Source organism: Anopheles moucheti, chromosome 2 (genome assembly GCF_943734755.1).
Source record: "Anopheles moucheti chromosome 2, idAnoMoucSN_F20_07, whole genome shotgun sequence".
NCBI classification, from domain to species: domain Eukaryota; kingdom Metazoa; phylum Arthropoda; class Insecta; order Diptera; family Culicidae; genus Anopheles; species Anopheles moucheti.
In genome coordinates this window covers 40796317-40809227 of record NC_069140.1, presented here as the reverse complement: position 1 = coordinate 40809227, position 12911 = coordinate 40796317, and the positions used below count along the sequence as shown (strand labels likewise).

The window sequence follows — 12911 nt, the reverse complement described above, 5'->3', positions numbered from 1 at the left end:
GCGCTGTTTGCACAAATGCTGCGTGTGCTATGATAAGCTTTGCGATGGGTTCGGCGCTGGTAGCGGCGATCTAGTGGGAGAATGCAGCAACAAAACGAACCCGACACTGCACGCTCAGCTAGCTGGTTGATCTCGTGATCCTTTCGAGCACTCCACCAGCGCACACACATCCGCACGCATACGCAGGGTCTGGAACCGGACCAGGGGCTCAGCCCTTGATGCTTCTTGACACCTCGGCGCGGCCCGGCACGGGTTTGCCAGCGATAAGGCCACGGAAACGTGATATATGCTGGTGGAAAATTCTTCTCCAAACAATTTCCGAGACCGCAGCGAAACGTGATTCCGGGTGGAATGGTGACCGTCGGGCTGCCATGCTATCGTGCTTGTTTGAAACGAACCGGAACCTTGAGCAGCTGTGGTGAATTGGAATCCACAGCTGCCTGGCAACTTTCCGTTGCGTTACAATGTTATGCTGGAATGGGAAAATAATCCTGGAAGCGGGGCGCAACGTGAAGTTAGTTAGTGGAAAAACCAATTTTCAAATGGTGAGTTAAACTTTTCACCACGAATGCATTGGTTGATAACAGTGGTTAAGCTTTAAGAGCGGAGATATGAGCATGAGCCCCCGAAGAATTATTGTCTCTGATGTTTTGTGATATTTTAGATATTTTATGAACTCTTCAAGTAACGGGCAACTAATGCCACTTTTGGACGGAAATCTTTAAGATATCCATATACACCTCCTGTTATGATTACTGTTTAAGTCAGGAAGAGTTAATAGCAATAAAAGTCAGATAAATGTTTGTTAAATTTGTGGGAAAAGTTTATCTACATCGTAATCGTAATAAAATGACATCACAAATTGATGGAACGTTACGAGATAAATAATAAAAATAAATCATACCGTAGTTAAAACATTACGCGGTATCAGCGCTCAGCGAACATTTGTTCAAGACATCCATTCTCCGTCTATGTCAATATGCTAAAAAGCCACATGCTTCAAGTGCGACACACACACGCTGCCTGTAAAGAGTTCATAAACTAAGCCACCACACTCTCGGTTAAGATGTGGCAAAGACAAGGCACGATATTGAACGCTTCATTCTTGATAGATTTACTCGTACCTCCACTGCACCTCATCCAGCTCCGGCTCGCGATTCAGTAAGAAAGGGCGGAAAAGATCTGAACGAAAGCTCCCACGTAAATGTAAATTTAATTCACCATCACGTACGGCCCGATACGATGAAATATGGTGTGCCGATCAAATGAAATGCAAACAGTGTGGAATAAATTGAAAACAAAAATCATCAAAATTTGCCCAAATGGTAAATAAATCAGCGCGCATTACATCATCTTCCGGCGTTCGATGGCGTCACATTCCGCGTTGTTGCAGTTGTGCTGTGCTTCACCAATATTACCTTTTTGCGTTGTTCAGCATGTACCGAACCTGGTTAATCGGTTCTTGCACGTTACATCAGTGCCGCTGCTTCATCTTGTGTGTGTGTAGTTTATGTGGATGGAACGTTTGGTGAAATTATCAAGATTTATTGAGTGTGTTGCACCGTGTTTTTGCGCCTTCTAAATCGAGCCGGTACGCATGGTACGCACACCGGATCCGTTCCAATGCGTCAGCAATCGGAAAGACACCGTGAGGAGTTGAATCAAATGGCGAAATAAAATGAAGCCACCGTACCGAGTGAAACGATACCGGAAACAAACAGCTTCTGCAGAAGGTGCAAAACGAATAAAAAAAACAGATACCGAAGAAGACATTCGGCGGTTGGGGCCGTTGCGTGTGACGGATGTACTCTTCAGAACGGCAAATGAATGGTAGGATGTTTCTCGTTCGGTTCGGGTATCATCCTTTTTGGTTTTTTGTTGGACTACGCGCTTTATCGCAGATATTATCTGCACGCGGCAAGCGTGCTCATTTTCAACCCACGTCACGTCACGGGCTCACCGATATCGATAAGACGTCCAACCAAACCAAAGTCTTGGGCGCAACAAAAAAAAAACTCTGCAAACAACATGCAGCATAAAACAAAATGCGCAAAACGCGGGCAAGAAAATCCTGCTGCCAACGCAAACCAAAAACTTTGCCCGAGATAGATATCGATAAGCGACACCGAAGATTAAGACAGATGGATCACCGGGAATGTTTGGGCACCTTCCGAGAACGACAGGTGATTCAACGGGATCGGTGCAGGTGATACGGCCGTGTAATGGCGTTTGGCGGTCAGTGGCCAGATTGCAAAGCCAGCATCGCTGCCCACCCACCCGCTGCGTTTGTTTGTCTGGATGTTACGGCCATTCCGCTGCTGTCCGTAATTGAAACGTTCTTTTATGTTGCGCCTGACTGGTGGTCACCATTTTGTAACGGTCGCCATTCCGTTCCGTTGCGGTATAGGTTTTTGCCAGCCTCGAAGCATGTTGTTGTTGATGCTGGGCTCGATTATTTGTTGTGGCTGCCCCGTGGAGCGGAGGTTTATATTTTCAAGATTAAAAAGCATAGCCTGCACTGGCGTAACGTTGGTGGGTGAGATGGTGTCGATGGGATGAATTCCAATGTTTCCATGTTGGCCACATCTACAAACGCTTCCCCATTCTATTGGATTACGATTAGGACTGTTGTTGAAATGGGATGCTTTTCATTGGAACCGAGAAACGTCCTGTGAGAATGAAACCATCTGTACTCCAGGGTGGTAAACAAACATGTCCCGTTGGTACGGTCATTTTCCAGCTCGGAGAGGCCACCCCCTATTTGGGTTACTGGGCAACTGTGAACAATTCTCAGTGGGTTGTTCCTATCATGAGCTTTTAAGGCGAAAATGATGATATGATCACAAACAGGAAGAGTAAACAAGTTAAAATTATTGTTTTTTTTAACTTCTCATCTGCTCGGTGTAGTCTTATACATAAGACGTATAAAGACATTTTTGTCACATAACGAATCACATTAAAGATTGAAACGTCTGTTTGAAATCAAAATTTAAATTTCGTCTGTTTAAACATCAATGTCATTAGACTTTTTTCCGTGATGTTGTGATTGGTCCGGATGTGATTTTGGTCCGGTCCGTTCGTGTGAAGACCGGCGCCGTCCATCTTAGTGTTATGCTAAATTGGGAAATTATAACACATTCGAGAACTAAAGGAAATGCATAATCAATTTAAAAGAATGGCATCAGACGTAGACGTAGTAGACTACACTAGAGCTGATTCCATTATTATGACTTTGACGAGTATTGCGCGTTGGAAATTTAAAATGGTTCAAGAATCATGGTTCTGAAAAACGGTTTCTGTTTCTGTAGTTTTGTTTGCGATGAAAAAGTTCGTTCGTTTTCCATTAATTCTAAACTAAATACATGGCCTCATAATTTTCGGACCATCAACTTGATGTAGTCAGAATGTTTACCTGAAGTGATCTATTATGTTCTTCATAAAACGCGTAACAGCCCGAACATTTTGAAGCCGTTAACAGCGCTTTTGTGTGGAATTTCTGATATTGGTCGAGAGCATAATCGATACATCTCCTACCTACTGAAATATTCAATTTAAAGATAAACTATTACTGACGACTACTTCACAATGTAGCAATTAACGAGGCCACAAAGCTCAACATTACCACGAGCGGTATCGAACGGTTATGAATATCGCGTTTCCAGCGCATTGAAACACCCGGAGCCGATATCGCACTTAAACTATCGTTACGCGCTATGGTCCTTGAAAAGATTTGCTTACATAAACCGTACCAGTGCCGTGCAGCACTGCCGATGCGCCATCGTTTGCCTTCCGTCACATTGAACGATAATATTCTTCCGTCAATCAACCTGTCCAGTTGCACCCGTTTATGCAAATGAGTGTCGATCGAAGTTGCGTCTCACTGGTCCGGGTCTCGCCGGTGTATCGTTTTTCCATTTTTCATTCACTTGCATCGATACACCGGCGTCGAGGGCGTCTGAATTTTCATTCCAATCCCCGTGAACCGGCTGGGCAAAGGATGGGGAGGGAAGGTTTGGGTGTTGGGTGCATCTCGCCCTCCCCAAAACGTAACCACAGCTCGAGGTAACGAGTCGATGCTCGAGCGAAATAATTCAATATCTATTTCAATGCAATCGCATGAAGCTGACCCCGAACGCAAATGCGAAATGCAGGCCACTCGAAACGTCACTCGAGAGCACTCGAGTGCAAGTGTGGTGCATTCGCAAGACAGGGCGCTGTTGGCTGGGTGCAAAAGTGGATAGTGGGACGATAGTGGACGGTGGCGCCACGAGGCACGAGCGGTAATTGCATTGATATCATCCGCCACCGTTGACCATGTTGCTGCTGTTGTGCTGGGTGATGCAACCTGAACGACGCAAAATCGATTCCGTTGTGCATCCTGACGTTTTCTGAACAGGTCCCATGGTGGTCTGGTACTAGCAGCGTACGAGCATAGTGCAAGAGAGAACGAAAAAAAAAATCGGAGTCATACCTCCCCCGAGCAGGGGTCATTCGAGTTCAGATAGTTTCGGGTTGCAAGCAAACTGCACCGACGGTGAGCGACTCTGTCAACGGATGACCGATTCGATAACCTAGAAAATGTTCATTATTAAGATATCTCGTGTCGCGGATGGGTTTTATTTATATTGAGATAATGGGACAGAAAAAAACACACACACACGCACACAAGCACCTGGCGAGTTTGAGTTTAGCACGTTTTGAACCGGTTCTGCTTAAGGCTCTTAGCGAGCAAGAATGCCTGATGGGCTGACTCACCATAGTGCCGGGGGCCGGGCAATCCGTTCGCTTAATCGACCACCTACACGTCCTTCGGTGCATACGGCTGTGGTTAAAAGCGTGCGACCATGACACAGTGGAGAAGCCGAGCTTATCTTGCTCAGCTTTTATGCATGTTGTTTTGTGTGCTCTTCATTTTCACCTTTACAGTTTATGGCTATTTGTTATGTTGAGTCGAATGTTCACACCGCGAAGTGATCGATTATTTTTAAATGATTTTTCGAGAATTGTTTCATTGGTTTATTATTATAAAAAAAAATTGTTTTTTAACATAAAGTTTTAAAACATAACTTCAATTTTCAAATAAGTATAAACAATTAACGAATTTAAATTAAAAATGTGTTTTTGAACTTCCAAGCCTGCGTTTGTAGCTAATTAAATTAAGAAACAAATTATAATTCATTCTTATTCCTGTGTCTAGTAAATTTAATTCTATAATCACACATTTTTAATAATATCACAGTTAACATTCATATTAAAAATGAAATAATATTGTCTTTCAAAACTCTTCAACATTGTCAGATAGGTAACTTAACTAACAATCATTTTAACGTCTAAAACTTTAATATTTAATATAAAATATTTAAAATTATTTTATTTATAAAACAAAACGCAAAAGGAATGAGGACTTAATAAATTCCACGAAGCGCAGATTCATTTCCTTACCTCCAATTTTTTGTACCCTTTAAACATTTTCCCCAATCAGTCCCGAAATTTGATACTTTTTCACAGCTCAAACCCCCATTTTGTTCGTATCGTTAAAAGTTATCAGCGATGAAAAAAAAAAACTCCAGATCCCATCTTCATTGTCACGACTTCATTCCAACTTGAATAACAAAAATCACCCACACTCACACACACACACACACAAACTCTCTAATCGATTCCCATCTGACAGCGGTTTCATTAAATGCAGCCCGTAAAGAAGAAGGCAAACACGGCGATAGTGGGTTGAATAAAGGAGAAGAAAAAAGCAAAATTATCGGACGTCCCGAACCCAAAATCCCAAACGATGCGCGCCACCTGTGTCAAATGCGAGACCCTTTTGCTCCCTTCCGGGAACTCATCATTGTGGCAAAGGCCATCGGCCATTCCGCCACGCCTCGAGCCGTCGAGATGAGGTGTTCGGGAACGACGTTCCGGCTGTCGGACCTCGTTCGATTGCGGGTCATTATTTAGATTAAAATATGGATTTAAAGTTTAGTTTTTTTTTTTCATTTGTCCCACCCTCAAGCTGCGGATCGTGTTTGAGCTTTGTGTGATAAGACATGTTTAGGATCGAAGTAAGGTTGATGATGCTGAGAATGTGGAGTTTATTTTTCTTGTGTGTGTGGTGAATACATCTTGTTTCTCACCGTTTGTGCGGGAGGACAACATCAGTGTGCGGTGCAATGTGTCGATCATTTTACGACCATTTCGTTAATTGGAAATAAACTTTAAAACTTGATGCGACAACGGGACAACGATCGACACCGCTTGTGGAAGAAATTTCTCGTGACAAACCTTCCCGTTTGTTCGTTTTATGGGGGGAAAAAAGTTAGTAAGTGAGTTTATATCACTTTTTCCGCCTGGCCTCGCATAAGACTCCGACAGTGGGCCTCTGGTTTAGTTTCGTGGCATCGTTCGGAATTAAAAGAATAAAATCCTTAACAGAAAGTGAGGTCCTTTTGCGGTAGCTACCACTTGACTAACCTTTTCGCTGCTAGAGGACAGCTTACTGGACATTTTTGTTTGCTGAAGAATTCTTCCCAAAGGGACAAGACCCGTAATAACATGCTCGTTTCGTATATGCTTCTTTTCTCCTGGTACTTATCCGAGGCTATCCGAGTCGAGAATAAGTTCTTCAATTGATGAGCTTGTAGTTTAGTTTGCTCCTTCTCACAATTTTCGTCGCATATTCTTCCCTTCTCACAGTGGACGTCAGCGTGGATGGACGACCGATCGGTGTGACGCTGTGCGATACAGCAGGACAGGACGCGCTCGACACACTGCGGCAACTATGCTATCCCGGTTCCGACGTTATCCTGCTGTGCTTTTCCGTCGTCCAGCCGGTCAGCTTCCGTTCGCTGGCCACCAAATGGCAGCCGGAAATTAGCAAGCTGAAGGGTGTCTCGGTGGTGCTTGTCGGGACGCAATCCGATCTACGGAACGATCAGAATACGATCAGCAAGCTACAGGTAATGATTGAGGCGTAGAAAATTGTCGACAGTATTTAAAAAAAAAGCATCTGGGACGTACCTCAATAACGTTTGATTTCTTCCACCTCATTTCAGGCTCAGGGCGAGAAACCCATCCTGTTCTCATCTGCTTGGGACTTTGCCCGAAAGATAGGCGCTAAATACATTGAAACATCGTCACACAAGAAGGTAATTATAGTGAAACAATTCATCATGTTTGAATTCAGCTTCAAACAGGCAGCTGTAAGAGTCGAACAGGATGATCAGAACAAACTGCCTGAAACATCAATTCCTACAACTAGTTGTTATATTAATGTGGCTTTTATCAAGCTTATTGCTAATCTGAAGTTTGTCCACCCATTTGGCTAGCCCATCCACATGACTAAACTCCGCTCAAATTCCAAAACAAGCGAGTAACGAATAAATCACACTGCACGTTGAAGGACACACGATGTCCTGCCACATGCACCGTCGTCAGCAAACTTGCCGATATGTTTGCGACACGTGCGACAACTTTTACCACCACTGGGGACTAGCGACATATTAGCTGAACTAACCGGTTGGAGCTTTTCGCTCATTCCACTCCTACTTTGGGGTACCGTTTTTTCGGAACCGTGTGTTTTACTTCCGCGTTCGCTTGTATGGTCACATTCTGGAGCGTAATGAACTCGACTAAGTGGGGCTTTTGCTTCGTTTTTTTGTTGTTGTTGTTTTCCGTAAGGTCATCCTTCACGGACGAATGAGCGGTAAGCGGTCTGTGTTTGTATCGTTTAGGGTTGTTTTTTTTTGTTGTCGTTGCTGTTCTCTTCACTTCACTGTGCCGTTCATGGTCTCCACCACCTGTTCAAGGTTCCACGATTTTGGGGCCGTCTTCGACCAGATTGACCCGTGTACCGTGAACTGGCCATGCGGCAATAAAACAAGTTGTCAACGAAGGCAAACCATAGGACCATCGGACACGGTTACAACGGACAAGCAGACGCTCGGGTTTGTCGTGGCCCTTCCGCGCCCATGGTTCGTGGTTGATTGGGTGGTTGGGTGGAACGGAACACAAGCAACGACCTGCTGACATTCGGAAACAGTTAGGCTAGCTCAGTAGATGGTGCTGAATGGAGAGAAAGAGAGAGAGAGAGAGAGGAAGGGACCGCTGGGGATTAAGAGCCAGCGTGATGGTACGGTGTGTTTAATGCTGTGGCCCGAGCTGGTTCTGCACGAGTAGCAAACTGTGGGAGATGTTGCAGGTGGCCCGGATAAATGTGTGCCGTGTGTTTGCATGTGCTGTCAACTAACTTATCGTTTATTTAGTTATTCTTTCAACCAGCTCAATAGCTAGATGAAACTAACCGTGTTGGCCAAACATGACAAGGACTAACTTAATGGCCTAACCAGCGTGGACGATGTCTTAATTGCTTCCGAACAATGTTTGGAATACTTTTGGACGACTTTCATGTGATGGCAAAATTGTGAATTAGTCACACCTAGTTTGCTCCGACGCGCTTAGTGTTGTAGAACAAAACAAATTGTGTGCACGTATTTAATGGTATGTTGTTTTTTTTTTTCTTTTCGCTTTTTCCAGGAACACATTAAAGAGGTATTCGATACAGCCATCTGGGACGCACTGCAATCACAGGAGTATAGCAAACGGAAGCGGCCACTCTGGAAGCGATTATGCTGTGTGACCTGCTGACTCATGGCTTGCATGAGAATACACAAACAAAGCACACAAAATCAAGACTGTCTGTTCCTATGTGCAGTGGTTTCGCGAGCTGCGCTCCAGCAAAACACAAGCAGTAGAAACGAGTAGGGCCACTAGGTAGTAGTAGGGTAGCGGTTATTGTAGATAAAACAATCCTCACAGCATCACGCAGGTACGCCTCAGATCACGACATTGAATAGCTTTGCACTTTAGCCTTAGGTTAATCTATTGTTCGCACTGTATATTATCGCGATTGAAGACATCAAAAGTGAGATAATGTTTAGATAAAGGAGAGAAGGTTGCGTAACGTCGCGTAACGTCGCGTAACGCCCGCACCGGTAGTATTACGACTTACAGTGCACAACGAATGCAGCATTGTTTGCGTGCTGTTACGATGCACAGAGCTGGAAGATATTTAATCTAACTATTGTCGTTCGGCGAAACGGCCGCTAGGAACCGAGCTCGGTCCTATACGGTAAGGTTATTGGATAGTTTAAGCCGCTACTCAAAGATACGGACGCGACACGATGATGCTTATTGAATAGGGAACGCATCTGCCGGCCTGGCAATACAAACAGATGCTGCTCGATTAGAGCCGGTATTATTAGCATTCAGATAAGGAAGGGCCGTGTGCGTCCCACGGCAGTATCGTGCTGCGATGAAGTGTCACCAAAATATCGTTGAAACATACCGAATACATACTGTCATCACACTGATCGCACAGCCGGTTAATGAAACATGAGCAATAATGTCTTTGCGCGTTTGCTTTGTTTTTCCACTCCGAAAGACGTTGTTTAATCTCACGTGGCCGCTTAAAAGCGTTTCTTCCTATACGAACCCTTACGGTGCGATGTGCGTTGCATACCCTGCAGGCGCACATTTGAACTCGGCCCCTATCTCGCACTGCTCAGTGACGGGTCGCAGTTATCGAATCGCTCGTGGTCTCGAGCTATCGAATACCACGTCCGGAAATGGTGCACACCGAATGGGAGAAGCGCTGGAAGGTGACACAAACCCTGCAAACGAAAGCTTACCATTTGCACCCAGCCAATACACGGCTCAGCACACCTTCAAACAAAGTGGTGGTAAACAGCGTGGCAATGCGATACTATTGTATGCATAGCGCTCGGTAACAACTCGTCCTACCAACTGCCATTATGTTCGCACAGCTTCAAAAACCAACCACCACCAGTGCACGGACGGCCGCACCATCAAACCTACCGGATAAGGACCTTTCTGAACCACAATCGGTACCGGCTGGTACCGGCTCCCCGCCTCAAACTCGTCGGAAGCCTAATGGAGCGCGTTAGTGTACCACGGGACACATCGGTACTGCGAACATCCGCTCGGTTGGGGGCGGAGGGATTCGATCTCATTTGCATTTGCATTTCGGTGCGGCCCTGGGTTGCCACCGTGGGAAGTACCGTGAAGGGAACGGAACAAGCATATCCCAGCAGTGTTCCAGTGTGGGAGTGTGGCTCCACGCATACACACACACACATACAAACTCAAAAAGGACACGATTAAACAACAGACGAACCATTCGAAGCAAACGAAACGGAACTTGGGAACAATTCACCGCTACGACAGCTGTCACTATTCCGGCCAGGAGGTATCACCGGGGAGCATTCTCCGTTGGTGTGCGGTCCGCTCCATCATGCTTCTTATGCGCTTCGCCACGGATCTTCTCCACGGATTCCAGCACAGCTCCACGCTTCCTGTAGCTTACGGAATTGGGAGTGAATTCGACGAAAAGTCAATAAACTAGAAAGCTGAAAATTGAGTTTGAACACTGTTCGAAGACCGCACGTGGAGATAGGAACGGGCAGAATGCAAGAAGTAGCCGGAAAACCCCGGATACCTTAAATAAGACCCCCGAACGTTGGTGTGGGTTAAATGGCAAAACGTCGAAAGCGCAAAAAATAGTGAAGCACGAATGACACCTCGGAATCGGTACGATTCAAGGAAGCAGTTAAAAGAACACGCCAGCACTTCGAAAGCGAAGGACGCAATGGTACACGAACGAGCAGCTAACTATCAACCCAACACAAAAAAAGCTACTAACAAAAAGAAAGTGATCTAAATCCTAGACTTTTTTTGTTAAATCGTTCCACAGCCTGATAGAGAAGCCGGCTAGAACAGAAAATAAAGTACCGTCAAAACGGTGTCCGGGATTTTAGAAATAGACCGAACAGGATGAGAACGCCAAAAAAAAAAGCACGCACAAACATGCAACCACTCACACGTGGACACATGCGGATTAAAAGTTAGTGTTAGCGAAGGACAATTCGCGAAACGATCGTCGTCCTTGCAGCCTTTGTATTGCCGTGCCGTGGCGTCGTCCTGCGGTCGAAAGCCATGATAAGCCAACCGGAAGTATATCCACTTGGCATGCAGAAAGAATGGGTGGCATTGGTAGGGTTGGGGTGTGAACCGTTACAAAAGAACCGGGAAGGGATAATTGTAGCTTTGTCGGCTAACGAAGAACGGAAGGTGACAAGTGAATGCTATTGCAGCTGTAACAATACACCAACGAGTTTTCTACTTTAGGTCCTGCTCGGGTCAGGGTTGAACAATCTTGTAATAACTTCTAAAATGATAAACATTCCCCAAAGTGATGTTTCTAGTAATTTTGTTTTCCACATCAGCAAACCATCCTGTTTGGTGGTTTTTCTAATCATTTTGTTATAACTAATTATTAAACTTATCTCTTAAATTCGTTGTTCAACCCTGAAGTGGTAGCTTTGAATGCTCATGAAGCAAAGAAACAGTCATGCGACACACCAAGTCCACATCTTTGCACGGCAGAATAGAATTTGCACGAGTTCAATTGGAACCATTTCTTAATGCATCACGTGCCCTGCAGAGCCACACGCCCGAACGATCCCGTCCTTTGAATCCAGATGAATGTAACAGAGAAAAAAAAACCGATTGATCTTCAGCTGAAAAGAAGCTGAGTAAGCGTTGACGGAACGCTGCCACTCGACGTCGACTTTGACAACCGGTTGGAATGTCAGTAGCAGCCCGCCACGGTAATAGTGATTTCGTGAACAATCGGCCAACCTGTCACCTGAAGGCAAAGCCGAAAAAAAAAACAGAAATCCTTTTCCGTCAATCAATGGAAAGAATGGTTCGTTGAAAAGAGTTTCTTTGGAGCTGATTTGAACCGGGTGAGTTTTACGTTCAATTGTTCTTATCTACTGCAGCGGAACACTTTTTTTAGGTGTGGTGCTTATTTCCCGACCACTTTCCCTTCGAAAGTTGAGAAGAAGCGTTGTCAAAGATCGTGTATTATCCCTTTCAACACCGTGAGTGAAAGTTTTGCCGACGCGCCGTACGCTTGGCAAGGATCCATTCTTTTCATTTATTTTTTGGAAGCCATGGAAACTTCTTTTTTCAGGTTTGCTGGTCTCCAATTTAGCAAATAAAACCCGATAGCCTGCGGTTAGTTTGTGCGAGTTTTCGCCGCAGACTGGATAACAATGATGGCAAACAGCATAAAAGAACCAAGATGCAAAACAATGGGAAACTTGATGCGATAAAAAATGTGGCAAATGCGACGAGACAATACACTTTTGTGCGGGAATGAGGCTGGATGTTCCGTCGCTGGATGGGGTCACCTGCGCACGGGCAGTGCTAGCATATATCGGGGTAAGTGATTCGTTTTACGGTGATATCGAGCTGGATTTCAATCCTGTTGGGTTGAGAATTTTATTCTTTGTTTCATATGATAGAATGAATCAAATGTTACAGCCAGAGTGCCTGGTTTCACATCCCATGGCATCATATTCTGTTGGGCATTGAACATGCTTCTGGCTTCTTATTTTGTCGATATGCTATATTATAATATTATTTTGATTGTTCACAATTCTCACAGTGAGCGTCAGGAAAGTTAGCTATATTCACATGTTTGAATTATGAATATTTATAGTTTTATATTAATCAGGCTGCTTCCGATCAATCAATACAGCCTGAAACTATGCAACATTTTTCACCATGCCTGACAATGGGAACTGCATTGCATAACTTCAGGCGTACTGATCTCAAAGCACAGCCAGTAAAACGTACGTGTAAATTACTTATGTGACGAAAAGTTTAGATGTCTTTACAAAACCAAAGATACATAAATATTAATTTATGTCCTCCTGCAAGATTGACTGCTCGTGAAATACGACTGGCCATAAGAAAAAAAATGGTAAAACATTTAACTTCGATCTTCATCCTTATGTCCTACAGCAACTTCCGGGCGTTGCGACGTTTTG

General features: G+C 44.6%; 1 protein-coding gene across 1 annotated transcript in view; it reads left to right on the top strand.

The window, feature by feature from the left end:
• The window catches only part of LOC128296710 (uncharacterized), a 36331-nt gene extending 26979 nt beyond the window's left edge, over positions 1–9352 (top strand). Inside the window, exons 4-6 of the mRNA XM_053032185.1 lie at positions 6691–6953; positions 7050–7142; positions 8530–9352. Of these exons, the coding sequence (XP_052888145.1) occupies positions 6691–6953; positions 7050–7142; positions 8530–8640 (467 nt within the window). The 3' untranslated portion in view covers positions 8641–9352. The remainder of the gene's footprint in view (positions 1–6690; positions 6954–7049; positions 7143–8529) is intronic.
• Positions 9353–12911: the final 3559 nt, after the last annotated feature.